At 42.5% G+C, this 17,449-nt stretch overlaps 1 protein-coding gene across 7 annotated transcripts in view; it reads right to left on the bottom strand.

Moving 5' to 3' along the window:
• The window catches only part of LOC118513227, a 45,907-nt gene that overhangs the window by 20,640 nt on the left and 7,818 nt on the right, over window positions 1–17,449 (bottom strand). For 3 of the 7 annotated variants that reach the window (XM_036058754.1, XM_036058760.1, XM_036058761.1), the window contains exon 2: window positions 15,108–15,918. In XM_036058754.1, coding sequence (XP_035914647.1) covers window positions 15,108–15,168 — 61 coding nt within the window. In that variant the 5' untranslated portion in view covers window positions 15,169–15,918. Of the gene's footprint in view, window positions 1–15,107; window positions 16,075–17,449 lie in introns of all 7 variants that reach the window. The other 4 variants (XM_036058759.1, XM_036058757.1, XM_036058755.1 and 1 more) reach the window with 2 other exon arrangements.

The raw sequence follows: 17,449 nt of genomic DNA, 5'->3' as shown, positions 1-17,449 counted from the left end.
AGGAATGGGTCGGAGTAGAAGCAAACCGAAAAAAGGCACACACACAAAATGGCCACGAATTTTTCCATCATCTAACTCTCGAGAACAACGGACCTAAAAACTACATCGCCACACAGACACACACACGCTTGCTCGTTCACAGAATTCACAGAAAACGGACGGTTGGTTCTATGGGACGATCGTGAAGAGCATCAACTCGGAGTAACGAGCTTCGTGGTGAATGAACCGAGCTACGTCCAGAAGAAGACCAGCGCAGGGAAGACAAAAAAATCACACACACCCAGCTTGCTGGGTTGCTGGTCCAATCACCGGAAGGCTGGCTTCCGGGAAATGGTCACCGACTGGTGGTCAGAATCAACAAGGAGATAATTGATTGTGTGGCCAAGGCCCGTCACACGGAACCTGAGACGCTCCTCGAGAACCCGACGCTCCAGATGAAAGCGTTTTTCTACACGTATGATGTTCGCCAGCGTTGACTGGCATAGGAGTGAACTTTTGCTGGTGCCGTCCGGACGCTTCTTCCGGGGTCGGGTGGCGGGTCGACCGGCCGGGAGGGGCGGGAAATTAATCACTCTCGGTGGAACTTTTACGAGTGCCGAAAATTGTTTCCGCGACAGAGTTAACCCATTTGCTGGAGGACAGGTCCAGTGTGGGTCCTTTTCTTTTTCATTTGATTTGGTTTTTTTTCGGTAACGCTCCAACGGGTCAATTTTGGCTACTTAGAGCCAGTGGTGAAAAGTGAGCCCACTAGCGTTTGGGTTGGGTCGGTTCTTGAGCTTAAACTTTCGTTACATTTTCAACACGCTCACCGGTTGGACCTTTGTCACAGTCAAGTTCATCGTTGAGAGAGGCTTTAAGTTAGTTGAAGCATCATATCATTATTGTGAGGTTTAGAAGGTCAGCACTGGATTTATTACTAGTTTTGGTGAAAAGAGAGAGTTTTCAGCAGTACATTAGGCGTGGAGTTGGGGTCCAGGAAGAATGGCGTGAAATTTGATGGTCAATATCGAAGATTAAAAAGATCTTTGGAGGTTATGATGTCACCTAGACCCTTTTAGGAACGATAGAAGTCTTTTTGTGGATATGTATCCCTTATGAGAACACAATTAAAATGAAAATGTCAGTGTATGCTGAAATTTTTTCTTCAGGATGTTCTCCGGATGAGCGTTTCATTGGTATATGGTCTTAGTAATCATCTCTAAGGTCTTAAACGCTGCTTATATTCCTGAAGAAGAAGCCTCAGTATCGATTTTAAAAAGAGTCCTTGCAGCTTTAAGAACTTGGTATAAGCTGAGGAGTCTATGCTGAATAATTTCGAAATTATGATCGTACACAGATGTTTTAACTCTCTTTCTTTCTCTCACTTGCTCTCTCACTTTTCCTCTGTCTCTTTCTTTCTTTCACTCTCTCTCCATCTCTATCCCTTGCTCTCTCTCTCTCTCCAACCGTTTAATCAAGCTTTGATATGCTATCGATCATACTGCAGAGATTATGAACTCATAGAACTTTTTCCTTTGAGGTTTTAAAACAGAGGAGGAAACCATAATAAGATTTTTGTTGGAGATCATCTTTTTGGCACTCTAACCTCAAAAAAAGGTAGGCCTAGCTATTTCTGGCTTTCTTTGACCTTACGTTACCGGAAGCTGGATGATCAGTCCTGTTTACGAGGAGACGGTCTGAATGCGATTTGAACTCCATTTCTACTTTGTAGGGCCTGTGACGAGACCGACATCAGTCATCGGACAGTCTTTATTGAAGAAAGTATCTCAATATAGCAAGAGTTACTTGCGGAATAAACAGGTGAATAATGTTGGAAAAAATATAGTCTTCCCTCATATCTCTGACAGTCAACGATTAGTAAGGGAAGAATTACTTGGAGCCTACGAATAACTTACGAGTTATTTGACAAATATAGTGAGGATTTAGCTCTGGAACTCAGTCTTTCAGTAGTGTCAGGAAGTATATTTAAAAGAGAGCAGTAGATTATCTCTGAACCAGCTATTCTAGTAATCAGGGAGCGACAAGCCGTTAAGTCAACTTAACAAAGTAGTTTTATCATTTCGGTCCGACCATACTAGGTATCTTGGAGGTACTTGCCAGTGGTTTGAAACTTGAGGCTGAAGCTCACTGAGCTTAGGCAAAGCTCTTACAGTAAATGCTACTTCACCTTCCAGATACAATTCATCGAATCGGAATAACTTTCAAAAGACAATTTCGAAACGAACCATCCTTAACATCGCTCATTGATTAGCGCGCTTCTCGCGACATTCGCCCAAAACGACATTTCAATAAACTCACCCAGTCTGTCATCTAAATTGAAACAACTCAAAACGCCTCCTCGACGTACCTCGTCTCGTGCGTACACAACACGTAAACTCAGTGCTTCATAAAAGTCGAAAAGTTTTTCCCCGATCGATTGATGAGCGTCGGTGATTCCGTGCGCAAAAGTTCATCGTCGTCCCACCCACAAAAACCCCGGTGAATAACAAATTGAGCCATAAAGCCAGTCAAACACACACACACACACACACACACACACACACACACGAGCGTGCGAACATCACAGCCTTTCAAATCAGCACCCGAGACTCGGCTCGAATCTCGGGCAAACCACCACCAGCAGCAGTGAAACCTGCCGAATGGGAAAGAACTTAAACTTTAAACCCATCTTCCGGAACGATTTACGATGTATCATAAAATTCATCGACTCGTTTATGTTTCGGAGCTTCTCGATTCATCGCCCATCGGCTGTGAAAAACCCGAACACCGAATACTCGCCACCATTTGCCACCACCTTGACGACGGTGTGGATTTACTCCGCGAACACGTGTGCATCGGCAGCGAAATGAAGACTGACTTGTGGAAGATTTTCGGGTGCGTTTTCACGCGTACGTGCCCCAACAGTGAGCTTAAGAAACTGAATCTAATTTAAAAGTTTAATCCCTTCCGGGGGAGGGGGACACACTTTTCCCTGTGTGGCGCGCAAGATGTCGGTGTCATCACCCGTACAAAAGTTTGTTGTGTTTGCCCTGGCAAACTTCACTCCACTGCCGGTTGTTTTCGTCGTTCACGCTGCATAAAGCAGCGCAGCAGCATAGCGCCTTCATCTGGCGAAGCGTATGTCAAACGATGCTTTATGTTTTTCCGGCTTCCGGTTGCATAAGCCATCCGGTTTACGACACCCGGGGATACATGCTCACCCTTAAATCTAGTCTCCCCCAAACCCGTGTGCTCGCGTGTTGCGTAATTTGTTTGCATTTGTTTTGCAAACGAAAGCTGGGTGCTAAAAACGCGCGAAAGGTGCTTCTTTGCGGCCCGGATAACAGCTTAGCTAACCTACCGGCGAACGTTTGGTGCCGGTTTTGGGAGATTAGTAGGGAAATTGTAATCGTAGTTTCGAGTGAAAATGAGTGGATCTCTTCAACCAATGTGCTGCCGAGTGTGTGTGTGTGGGGGGGCTTTTGGGGTTTTTGTGTGCGAGCGAGTTCCAGTTAGCACGAAGCATAAATCGTACCTCCACTGGGTACGCAACCCGAGGACCGTGTGTGTGTGGAAACTTGCATGTTTTCTAGCCTAATCCAAGTGCTTTGCGGGTGGAGCTGTACTGAAACCGGGGTTGTCCTACACTCGGCCGATCTGTACCACACGTACCAGCACGGACGGTTTTGGTGCAAATGGATGGAGTTTCTGTTTTAAATTGCACCGAGGATTATGCACTAAATGGAATGAATTATGTTGCAACAAATCGTGCATTTATGCAAGCCCTGATGACAATTTTGAACGGGGCGTTTTCTTTCCCCCTTTTTTGGGGGGGGAGATGCTGTAAGTCTAGAAATAAATCTTCCCGGTGAGGTGGATAAGGTGCACGGTACAAAATTTTGGAAATTTAATTAAACTTAAAAAAGAACGATTGTTTAAAAATGTTAGACCGTGAAGTACTGAAGTAAATAGTGAATCTTCTTTAAAAACTGATAATTCAATAGCTTTTGAACATAAATATGAAAAGATTGACAGTTGTGCTAAGTAAATTTATTCCTTTGAAGACCATACACTTTCATTTCTATTTTAAATTATTTTACTGAAAATTCGCCAAGCGAGGTGTTCAGATTTTCAACAAACTACAGTTTGAATCACACTACAGTTAAATACCTGTCGCGACGGACGAAGCTGGGGCTGTACAGAACTTTTATAGTCCCAGTACTCACATACGCCTCTGAGACATGGACTCTGTCCAAAACTGACGAAGCCCTCTTAGCCGCGTTCGAGAGGAAGATGCTCAGAAGGATTTTTGGCCCCGTATGTGTGGAAGGACAATGGAGGAGCCGCTACAACGACGAGCTCTACGAGCTGTATGATGATCTCACTATTGTACAGCGCATTAGACTCGCCAGGCTCCGGTGGGCTGGTCACGTCATGAGAATGACACCGGACGACCCAGCCCGTAAAGTCCTTTTAGGCCGTCCACAAGGACAGAGGAGGCGTGGTAGGCCCAAATTGAGATGGAGTGATGGCGTTGATGCGTCCGCCAGAACGGCCGGGTAAACGGATTGGCAGACGACGGCGCTGAACCGTGAGCGGTATCGAGGATTGTTGCAGCAGGCCAAGACCGCAAAGCGGTTGTAGCGCCTGATAAGTAAGTAAGTAAGTAAGTACAGTTTGAATCATTAAAGTTCTAAGTCAGTATTTTTAAAAGCAAGATAAAAGGATGAATAGCCTATTACTTGGAACAGTGATTAGTACAATTAGTCAGCTATATATTAGGAGCTTTAACATACAACGATTTAATAAGTATTGTAGCTTAAAACATTGGGTTGGATTTGGATTGGATTTACGAGCTAATAACTATTTTATTACTTTAGGCTGCTAATGGTCATTGCTTTTAAGTACAACAAATACCAATTTGTACTAAAGTTTGACGATCGGCCCACCCTTTCTTAAAGGATGTAATTGGATCGTTCAATAGGACCCAATAACAATGAATTTTATCCCAATTGCAACACTGATAGTACTTCTCTCCTATTTTACTGTGAGACCCTACCCAGATTGTATCATTTTCATTATCGGTTAACTCCTTCCTTTTTTCCTCATTCGCTATTATCTATCTCCAACCATCGTCCTGGTGTGTCTCTCAAGTAGTAGTATCAACACATATTTTACTCTCACTTTAATAAGAAATCAGACCCCCGGCAACTCTATCTGTTGTGCTTCACGTTCATCTGTACACCCAAAACAAAGTAATACCATCGGACGATTACGAGATTCCAGCACGGAGTACCCCAACCCAACCCAATACGCCAGCTTTCGGTCGTTCGGGCAGGATTTGCACACGCCATAGAAAACGGCGCACTGTCCCAAAGCTGTCACGTTATGATAGCAAATTTAGGATTTTTTTCGGGGTTTATTTAACCGGCCTGTCTGTATGCGTGTAGAGGGATTTTGTGGCGGTTGGCTCTCTCGGTTTGGTCGAACGCGCCGAACGCAACTAACGGCCCTGTCTGACCCATCCTCAACAGGGGGGGAAAGGGATGGATTGGGGGAGGAAAAAAGGTTCTAAACTACAGCCCCGAAGCCCGGTACGCGAGCTAAATTGAAAACGAATCCCCGAAAAACCAATCTTCAGTTCAGGCACACCTGTCCGGCGGAAAGCACTGGGGGCAGACAGTGTCCAACCCGAACCCGAACGGTGGTCCAGTGGGGAAAACACATCAGTGGATTATGGGTGGGAAACAACCATCCACCAGGGGGGTCAGTGTGCTTTCTTGTTTGGCATTAGCACGACCAAAGCACCAACAAAGAACAATAACAACAAACACACACACAAACACAATCGATCCTTTTACGTGGGAGCGATGGCCGGGCTGGACGGAAAATTCTCCAGAGGTCTCGCACGGAATAGCCATATTTATGGGAATGGGGGATTTTGTTTTTTTTGGGGGGAAGGCGCAAAAAACCAACTGGCGGCCACAATAGCCAACCGAAACCTTCGTGATCGTTGTGGTTTTTGACCTTCGGAAATCTGACAGGGATTAGGGCGTCTGCATACCATTCTAGGATGGGTCATTGCCGACCTGAGGTGGAGCGACTTTTATGGATGTATGTTTGGAAGGATTACATAATTAAATTCTCTTAATTCCTTTGAATTCACTCGGGGTTTATAGTTTTGAAGAGTTGAATTTGAATTGTGTGGTGTATAACGGCGAGCTTGACGAAAGTAACGATTGATAAATAATTTTATTCTAGTTTCTATGGGATGCTATAAGTATGTTCAGATAGTTACATAGATACTTTTAGAAAATTAATTCAGTTTAAAATCAAAACAAATTCAATATGATTTTTTTACGCCTAAAGTTATGCAATCTAAATATTTATTCCATAAGGCTAGCTTTTCTTCTTTTTCCTCTGACGTTTGGTGGTTAAAATGATTTGTAGCAAATAATTTCACATCCAAAACCAAAATTTGTGATTATCTTAATCCCAATTTTAAGGATTATCATTAAAATCTGGGTAGATGTTGGTGTGGGTTTTTTGGCTTCCGTGACTTAATTTACTCGTAGCTGAATAGTGAGGCAGAAGATCAAAGTAAGAATCAAATTTGACACCACCCTTTAAGTATCACCAATAATCACAACTTTCACTATTGAAAAGACTATCCAAGTTTTTTTTTTAAATTTAAATCATAAGTAAATAAAAGACGAACAATCCATTAGCCAGTTTTTTTCCTTATTGGCATCCAATCACATTCCTACAGATATTCGGGCAATAATGTTCTTTCGAGTTACTGGTCGCCTGATGTTAGGTGGAAACGGAAACTTATTAGAAATTTAAGATTAAAGGTTATTTAGGTAAAAATATTGTGTTCACTTTCTATTTAAGTCGATTTTTTAAATAATTTTGCATTGAGCTTTAAGCTATAATCAAATGTTTGCATTTGTTAAATTATTTACTCTAACAGGGAATAAAGAAAGTATGAAAGTGAGAGAGTTTGACTTGGACTCATTTATTTCATGTGACTATTACACTGCTATCCTTATTTCACCAGTGTTAGCTCAGACCGTTCATTCAACGAGATTCTAGTTCTGTATCCGATCTGATTCCTAAGCCTAAATTGTGTCTTTCTAGTTGCCTACTTTTAGGCGCAAACAACATATTTGATCTTTTTCAATTTTGTGTTTTATTAAATGTTTTATTCTATTTTGAACGAACGGCGTCAGAATCAAGTTTTGACTTATGGAATCATAATATGCTACTTATTTAGCTGATCACCAAATTTGTCTATTGACGGTTACAAATCACTGTACAATTTTGATTACCTTATTGAATGAACTCTTAATTGGCCCTGACGCAGGAAGCCACAAGCTGTTTGATGATTTTTTTTCTTTGGCACTACAACCTCGAACGGTCTCGGCCTACCATTGCTGGCTTTCGTGATTTGATTTTACTTTCAGTCTGATAGCCAGTCCTGCGTACGGGGAGGCGGTCTGGATAGGATTTGAACACCGGTCCTGCCGTGCGAAGACTGGCGCCGTGAATGCCTCGGCTAGTGGACTGCTTTTTAATGATATAATGTCAAACATTTTATAAGTAAAGTAGAAAGTAAATAAACAATCTAATCCACGAATGCATTTAAAAACCAGCAATTAAATATGGGATTGCATACATTCAGGCTGTTTAAAATATTTGAAACAGCTCATTAAAGGCTAGTACTCACATCCCATCCCATGTGATGATGAATCCCCATACAAAACCGAGTCCTTAAAAGTAACAATCAAACGCATTCATGTGTTACGCATTTCCAGCACACAAACTCACACGCGTCCATCTGGTTTCCCTGTTTAGTCTGTTCAAATTGACTTTCCCACTAGCCCTATTGTAAAAAAACAACAACTTCATTAAATTCCACCATCAAAACACACACACATGAAATTCTAGCCAAACTCGAGGTTGGTTTAGAATAAACTGGACTCGCTTACTCGCTCGCTCCCGAAAAACCCAATCGGCGATCCACGATCATTAGTGCAAACGCCACACGTCTGCGTTGTTTTTGGGGAGTGCGGAATCGCGTTCGCCAGCGCTTAATCACTTGTTTCCGCGGAAGCAACATAAGGCTGGCAGCATAATTAAACTAATGCACCGAGCGGTACGCCGGCCGCTGGAAAACATTCGGCATTTCGATCAGGCCAGAACGCCGAGTAAAGGGCTGCCGTGTCGCTTACATTCGATCATTTCGGAGCTCGGGAGGGACTTTTTTGGGACTCAGAAATGGAACAGATGTTCCGGTCCGCTGTTGGGAGAAAAGCTCATCCAACGCCAGATGCTCATTATGCAAAGCAGTTACAGTGATGTCCGGTATGTTTTAGATGTTGTTGCAGCCAACGCGTTCGTACCACGCAGCAGCGAATGCAACGGGAGCACTTTTGCCAACCATCCCGTTCCGTGTCCATTAAGTGCAGTGTGCGATGTGGGAATGTGAAGCGAGCATATCGGTGAGTGAAATAATTTTTTATAGCATTTTAAAACCAATTTTTCTAAATTATAGCACTGAAGTGTGTTTTATTTCAACGTTACAATCATTTTTATCGCCGTCTCTTACTGACACGCTTCACAGCACGAGCACTCGTCTGGGCTGCCAGCAAACTCCCAGTTGGAGCTTGTGTAAATTTTAAACCATTTTCGCTTTGTGTGAGTGTCTCTGGCTTGTTGAGAGCTAGTGCAGTGTGAAAAGTGCTACTCCACATGCATTCCACGCTGTAAAGCAGTACAGGAAAAAAAAAAACACGGATGGATCTGCTTTTGAAGCTTAACATGACAGATCGGTAATTAGTTTTTTGTTAATTACTACGACTGCTGGAGATTCGCTGGTGGCGTGTGACACGAGCATTATTTTACACCATAATATAGTGCTCTTTGCTGCTAAAATGAACCCTTGGCAAGCTTGTCATTCAGGCATCGTTGTAGTTTGATTCGTTCGGAAAGGAACGCATTTTGCTTCGAATGCACTAGTAGTGGCATCCATATTTACACGCCCCAACACTAAACGGGAACGCTATAAACAAATCAGTTTTCATGTTGCAAGCATTCAGTTGCGAAGCTGTTGAACCAATCGAATAAAGTTATCCAATTTCGCTTGCGCGCATCCTGGCGGAAGTAGCTGCGCTTCTGCTCAAGCTGCCCGGAAGAATACCTGTGCTCGCGTTGTTTGTGCTCCATCGTTCGAAAAACGAGTTGAAGCCCTGGTAAGACTTCCATTTTTGTAGAAAAATCAATTTTCTACCCCGATCGTCGCAGGATTGACACACGCTCCCCAGTGGCTGTCCGCTGTTGATGTTGTTATCTTTTTTATTCCGAGCAGAGTTTAGCCCGTCAGTCAATATCGCTCCTGCGAGCGCACACATGTTGCACATGCCACCGTTTTTTTTCCAACAGGGCCAACACGGAGGGTAAAGCTTGCACCCGACGAACAAAGATGTACGTGGCAATGGGTCCATTCGCAGGGGGCTGTGATAAACGTCGTTTGATTGGTGATGATGGCGTGCACGGTGCATCATCATAAAATTGCACGGTCTGCCAAGCAATCCACACTACGTAAGGGCGCGATATCCAACCCTGGCGCTCTCGGCGATTTGGGTTGAACACGGTTGTGCATAATTTGGTAAGGGATATAAAACAAAGAATGCTTTCATTCACTTGAACTACCTCGGAAACGGTGGTTCTCTTTCTATTATTCGCCGGGGTACTAGAATGGAAACCCTTACAAACGGAAAGGGTAGCGTGAAACTATTTGGGAACGATTTGCAAAACGTGATCGGAATAGGAAATTAGCTGAGTGATAGATTATCTATTTTTTGCCACTCCACTTCTGGGTTTAAGTCTTTGTGGCATGATGCTCTCTTTCTATTTAAGAGACAATCAACGAAACCGATTCGAATAAATATTAAAGTAGTATAAATGAGAGGAAAAAAGATTCGGATTTTTTAAACGAAAGCAATTGTTTTCATTCTAAACACACAGATCAAGTTTTGAAAAGAGCAACATTTTTAAATAGCGGTGCACTTCGACACTTGTAAATCCAAAGTTACACTTCGACAAAGGAGTCCTTAATCAAAGAAGTTCAATGTACTATCAAACCTTATTTACCAAAGACCTTCATCGTCCAAGGGATCTTTTTGATATTTCTACTACCCTAAGACCTTGGCGTTAATGTTGAAATATCCATCAAGAAGCATTGTCGTGCAAGAGGCTTTATCGCCTATAAAGTCTCATCGTCTACACGGTCTTTTCTGTTCTCAATAAACAAATAAACTCGTCTCTTATAGGGCATCGTCTCTTATAGGGCATCGACCTCCAATAGGCCTTTTTGTCCTTGCAGCCTCAACATCTGCACGGTTTGTCCGTCAAAAAGTCTTAAATATCCAGATGATCTCATTCTCCTCGTTCAAAGGACCTCATTATCCAAGGGAAACATTATCGTCCAAAGGATGTTTTCGTGTTAAGGACATTGTTGAGATTTCGTCTATCAAGAGACTTCACGCTTCAGGGGAGATCCTCCATGAAGAGACCTCGTCGTTCCCTAAATATCCATAAGATCCTGTAAACTTCATCTTAAAACCGACAAACCGGCCTCCTCCTTGTTCATAGGTTCACATTATCCATAAGACCTTTTTTTACTAGGAGAACATTATCTCTCAACAAACTTTATCATGCCAAACAACCACTGTTCAAAGGATCTTGTCATCTGAATGATCTTGTTAAGGTCTCGTCTACCAAGAGGCCTCGTCATTCATGGGGCATCATCTAGCAAGATGCCTCGTCGTGCAAGAAATCGCATCATCATCCTAGAACCTACAACGACCTTATTTTCTAAGAGTTTTTGCTGTCGAAAAAAGAGGAGGACAGTCACAAATAGTTCCAAAGTTTTTAAGAAATCAATTCATCTGTCAAAAGCCTTCTGAAGCCTTGGTTTATTACTGCTGAGAGTCATCAATTAAATAATACAAATAAACTATAAATAAACTTATAAAAATATTTTATTAAATAATTTTCGTTTACTTTACACCTTTTTTCATTCGAAAGGGTAATGAAATGTGCTGCTGTTATCATAACCTTCACTGGTACAGAACAAACATTGAGTTTAAACAACTGTCCTTCCATCCTACTAATGCTTGCATAAAGTATAAAATATCCATAAATTCCTAATAACGTGCCATAATTTCACCGAATGTGTGCTATAATAAATTTACTAACCCTGACCTATCAACTACGACCTGTTTCCGTGAGCTGACGTTTGCATTTTCCAGCCCTTATATTTCCATGCCTCCCCACATGCACATGAAAGTAAAAGCTGATACAGTGATGCCGTTTTCCGCATTCATCCGATGCCGCTCTAAGCTCACCTTTGTTTTCCACTCTTTTCAATCACTTAAACAACTCTATTTGTGTGTTTGTATTTGTGTGATTGAAAATAAATCCTGTAAAGAAAGAAGCCCTTCCTGCGCGTGTGTGTGTGATGTGCACTTGCTGCAAAAACCTCAATACCGACCACCAATGATCCACAGCCCGGCGGGTTGGTCTTTTCTTTGCTGGTTGATCAACCGTTGTACCGACCGGTAGCAAACAAGAAATAACTCATAATCGTCATTTTCACGTTCGATTACGCTCGGGACGAAGAAGACGAACGACCCGACGTTCCCGGGGCAGGCAGGCGTCGATGAAGGTGGACGACTGATTGAAAAGCCTAGGATTTATTTCTTCCCTCTTTTGCGTTGTTTGGCTGGCTGGGAGGGGGTTCGGGGATGTCAAACGATAAAATACGTGATAGAAAATTGAATTTCCACTTCCTGCCACCACTAGCTTCCCGTAACCTCCATGGACTATGGTCCCCAGCCCATAGGTGAAATGTTGCACTAGCTCCAACGAAACAGTCTCCATCGAAACGGTCTCCAGTAGAGCTTGTCTCGGGCGCATTTTATGCGATGAATCTGGTCGAACTCATCCCCGAGTACCGGCAACGGGACATGGAACCTAGCAGGGTCGGGCAGGTTTTCCGGACAGTTGGTCGGAATCAGTGACGTTTGGAGCCAGTGAAGTAAGAGCTAGCATTCGACCAGCAGAAAGCACTCCTGATCCGGCAAAGCATTGGGCGAAAATCAATCAATCATTAAATTGCCGGTATCTATCCCGGTGCCCTAGGTCTTCTGAATGGCTGGCAAGGAAAGCGGGTTCTTGGTTCTACTGAGTGTGAACATTTTCCCGAGAATTTCTTTTCACCTCATCAGACATTTATTGCAAAACATGATAATGTGTTACATCGGTTCTGAAGAGTTTCAAACTGGGTAGCATCCTCCCTTCCTGTTGTGCTTGACCTTATAAGAAGCTTTTGACTGAAAGCTTTAGCAAATGTATTCAATTTTAACTTAGTTTTACAAAACTTGTTACAATTTAAACACACCAAATAGCAATAAATAACATCTTCTCAGAAAATCAAAGAACACATGTTACAGAATGAAAATCATCTTCCTCCAGCGTACGGTCTTACACGACCGAGACATGTAAGCTCACAAAGGAAAACTGTTGCAAAAGAATAGCTCACTCTTCTCACACATCACTACGGATGGTATCGTTTATCAGTGAGCAGTGGAGCAGGCTCGATTGGCTCCAGCCATGGCTTTGCTCTCCTTTGTGCTGCTTGAAGAACGTTGCGGCGAAAGGATTAGCATAAGATTCTGAGCCAACCGAGCCCAATGGCAATAGACTGTAATTTGTGCACCGGTTGCTCGCTTCGAGGTGGATCAATTTTTAATCAGAACCACAAACACGTGCGCCTGTTTTGGGTTGCAAATTGGGCAAATCTTGTCACTGAGATTTGATCCGTTTTTGCTATAAATAGCGAACGTGGCTTAGCTCGTTATCGTGCACCATCGATCGTTTGCATCGAATCTGATTCGAATTGTTTTTAAAGCAAGTTAATCTCTTCCCCAGCTACACTTTATACATAAAATGATTCGCTTAATTCAACACTTGTAACCAAAAAACCGGAAAGAAAATGGCCGCTCCGACGCGACCGACGAAATTGAGCGCAAATTTCCATTTGCTGCTGCCGTGTGATACGATCTTAAACTAATTAGCTTTCTTCCCAGACCAAACGCCATTCGCTCGCGTCACGAGTCTCCCTCGCCGAGTGCGCTCGGTACAGCAACGTTGATGCATCGTGCTTCAACCAACCCATATGAGACTCACCTACAGCCCGTGTGTTCGCGTGCAAATGACACCGGTACAAGGTTGCACGTGCACTCTCGCTGCTACTGTTGCACCAAAGTATCCCATTCGCTTTCCCACCTATCGGCCCTGCCGGTTTTATCGGGCTCGCAATAACAATCGCTTTTGGGTGGAATAATAACGTAAAGGCGGCAACAAAGGGGTTTCTATACCCGTGTTGCTGCACGTGCACCGTGGTGCGCAAAAGATCGGAATCGGAGGTTATGTTTCCGCTCGAATGGTTTTGCGATTTTCCATTACGATTCTCTCCGTTTGTGTGTGTGTGGTGCAAAATGAATGGAGCGAAAACGGGAGGGTAAAGGATGAAAAGTGGTAGGAGGTAGGAAAAGCTTGCGAAAACAGCTATGTAAGGCACAGGTACATGTAAAACCGGAATTGGCCACCCAATCTGTGGTTGGAAAGCAACCACAGTGTTGCTTTGTTGTGGAGCTGTAAGGTCCTGTGAAATGTAATGAATATATCTCTTTCAGTTTCTGTTTATTATGCTTGTTGTTTTTCTTCGCTTTTTCTTCTTTTCTATTCCTACTTCTTCTCGTATTTTATTCTTGCTTCATGTTTTCCTATTATTTTCTTCTCTCTATTTTTCTTTTTTTGCAATTTTCTTTATAATAGACTTTCACTTACATTTACACAACGTCTATCCAGGAACTGTTTCTGTTAGGTATATTTTCTTTTTAAATATCTTCTTTCAATCTTTGGTCCTAAATTACCACTTTCTTTTATTCAAATGCTGTTTTCTCTTTATTTTTATTTGTTTTGAAGTTCTTTCCTTCCATTTTTCTTTTTTATCTTGTAATGCTTTTTTCTCTTTCTAAAAAAAATAAAATAAAAAGTAAATTCTGCGCTATGTTTTCCTCTTAAAAAACATAGTCTGGCTCTATCACTTTCTTTACTGATTTTTTTAAATAAATTCCTGTAGTTTTTTGGATTTTGTTTCTGCTGTAAGCACATTCTCACTTTTAACCTTATTTTAATTCCTTCTTCAGTTTCGTTCGCCACTTCAATGGTCTAATAGCTAGTTTTTTTTGTTTTAATTGATTAATAAGTCAAAAATGTTGTGCTTATTTTCTTTCAGATTTAAAACATGTTTGGCTTAACTATTTCGATTGATTGAATTCAAAAGACTTTACAAAAAAATCAAAACTATTTATCTTTAATGAAAAGTTTTCGAAACTTGATTTAAAGAATAATGCTTAAAAATATAAATAAATCATATTTAAAACATTGATAAAAGAAAACAGTCCACACCCAAAAAGCATTGCCAGCCTCATGCATGAAGCATTTATTTTGACATGCCGTTTCTATCTCCGACACGATCTTCGACATCGATAACGAAAACTCAATAAGGTTCCGGTGAAATTTATAGTACCTTCCAGGAGAGTTCATGGTGAAAACTGCTCACCCACACACACATCACACAAGTTAAAACCATTTTCATTTTTACCCAATATCGTCGCTGACACCTTTTTCTCGTGCTGGTTGTTTCCACCGAATCCAATAAGCAGAAGAAAGTACGAGCTTCGTCGTTCATCAGCTATTCAACGAACGGAGCGAATGCAATTGATCGCAAAATAAAATTTTGGCAAGGGGGAAAAGGCAAGGCACCAGCTCCCAGCACGCAGAATTTTCCTACACACACACACACACACACACACATCGAAAAAAGGCAAGAATGTACCAAGAACGCCGGTGAGCGTCAAATGAAGTGAAAAACAGCAACATATAAACTGAAAGAAAACACACACACCATGGCGTAACGGTGTGACGATAAATGGATGTTGGGTGTTTAGAATGTGGGGTGGGAGGGATCGATTTCCCGAAAACCCGGCACGTACCTGCCACTATCAGCAAACAGAGGATGGGGAGTCGTAAATCCATTACCACCGGGAGCCACATTTCCCAGCCGTTTTTCCCGTACCAGCTACCAGCAGCCGGTGGCGCCGGTGCCCCGCGTGTCGTAGATCTTCCTGTGCCAAGGCGCAATATACATGCGGCCCCAGATCTGATCGCTGCGGTGTATCACTCGGGGAGGCAGAGAGCAACACCCGGTTTGGCTGAAACACGGAAAAATCTATCCCGGAGTGCGGAACCCGTAGGTACGGAAGCGAACCACGCAACCACGCGCTTGCGGTTTTCGTCGACTTGTGAGGCTTTTTCTCCTCACCCAGCCAAAACCGTTGTTCTTTTGGTGTTGTTGCTGACGGTTGAGGTTTTTTGTTTTTTGTTTTTTTTTTTTTTAGGGTGAGATACTCCACAGGGAATGCGAGTTCCTGCTCGAGCCGGACCGAACAGGAACCGTACCTCAACCGGACGTAGGATTTTCCACAGCCCAGGTGCTGATGTTTGGCACTTTCGGTTGCTGCTGCTACTGCTGCTGCTTCTGCTGGGAATACTCACTCACATCACATACACACACACACACAACCGCCCATAGCAAAAGCACCACATCTTCTTACCCGGGTGATAAGCACCCGCACGGAACAATTGCACACCGGGCTCGATAAATCCGGCCGGCCTTACCGATCGGCGTGAAGTACTGGGCGTCCGCTTCGACTTTCATCGGCACAAAGGAGAAATCATGCTCCGTTCGATCGTGTTCACTAGATTTCGAAGTTGGGTTTTTATCTTTTGTTTCTGTTATGGTTTCTGGAACGAGGAAGAAGGAACAAAAAATAACACTCCAAATAAATGATGCATGCACACTGCTCACACTTCACTTCGGCGCTGATGTGTTTTATTTTTTGTGCAGATTTTTCTATGTGCACGATGTTTCTTCCGCCTTTCGGTGGATGTGATTGTTGGCTGAAAGAAAGCAACACGAGAATACAGACAAATGGTTATTATATTTGAATGCAAAACACAACCGGGCAAGTGAGAGTATGGTGCAAATTTGAGGCCATTTGCATGAAGGCACAATCAATGAAGGGTGATTTTTATTTGATTCAATTAAATTCAAGCCATCTTCACCCGGAGCAAAGAAGGAATCAATATTCTTTTTATTTAATTTAATGTTTTAGAAAGTGTAAATAATGCAGCATTTGTGAATAAATAAGATTTGACGTTAAATTATTCCTGCCGAAAAAAGATGAAATAAAATAGAAACAGGTCTAACGATGTCTCTATTCGAATTCGATCTCACCGTCGTCGTCGTTTATCACCGATACAACGCTAACCACATCGTGGGCCAGCACACCAGCACACATAAATCAAATAAAATTAAATTAAATTAACGATATTCCTTCTGCATCGACCACACGATCGACACTGCCCGTCGATGCTTTATTGAACCGTCGTGTCATTGCTTATTTGTGGGCCTGCGGTTAATGCTTCTTCCGCCAGGCTTAGGGTGAGCCTTAAAACGAATCAAGCGGAAAGCAAAATGTGTGTCTTTTCTCGGGTGTTGTACAATGGCTGATAAAAATTAGAACATAAAAGCTGGTCAAATTTCCCGCCAAGGGCTCGGGTGTTATAAAACATAACTAGCTACCCTAATACAGCGGAAGTAGAAACAGTAAGGAAAAAAACAGCTTTTTTCCCTATCGCACGGTACCAAGCTGCAACGTTAGATAGAGCCATTTTTATTCTGGGGTTTACTTTTTCTTTTCATCGTGCAAAGTGAAATGGTGATAGAAGTACACGCTTTAAAAAAAAAGACGAAATAAATTCCTCCGCCCCACGCGACTGTGTCCAACAGCCGGATGAGAGTTGAATAAATAATGTACTGGTTTTCGCTTTCGCTTCGGTTGGATTGAACGAGCCGAGTCTTTTCCATATTGCACCCGCGATTTCGGTGGAAAGGAAACTGGGGGGCGGGAACACGGGCCGCACCGCATATCGAAAGTGGAAATGGATAATGTAAAACAATTTATAAAGAATACAGTGCGCGCAGCTCCATCCTTCATTGTTATTGCTGCTGGTGGGTCTGGCCGAACAGGGTGAACGCTGGTACCACATGGTGTTTAAGATATTGGAAAAAGAAGGTTCTAGGAAAATAGGGAGGACTTGAATTTAACAAGATATGCTGCCTTGATTAATAATACGCATGGTAATTAATGTTATTAATAATTCTCCGTTTTCATCATTTAAAAAAATTATCTTTGAAGAAGCATTCTATTAAAACAGGACCTTTATATGCTCAGAAAAATCAAGAATAAAAACGAAATTATTTTTAAACAAG

This window comes from Anopheles stephensi, chromosome 3 (genome assembly GCF_013141755.1).
Source record: "Anopheles stephensi strain Indian chromosome 3, UCI_ANSTEP_V1.0, whole genome shotgun sequence".
Classification (NCBI taxonomy): domain Eukaryota; kingdom Metazoa; phylum Arthropoda; class Insecta; order Diptera; family Culicidae; genus Anopheles; species Anopheles stephensi.
The sequence above is the reverse complement of the archived record's forward strand: the minus strand, read 5'-3'. Positions and strand labels throughout refer to the sequence as shown.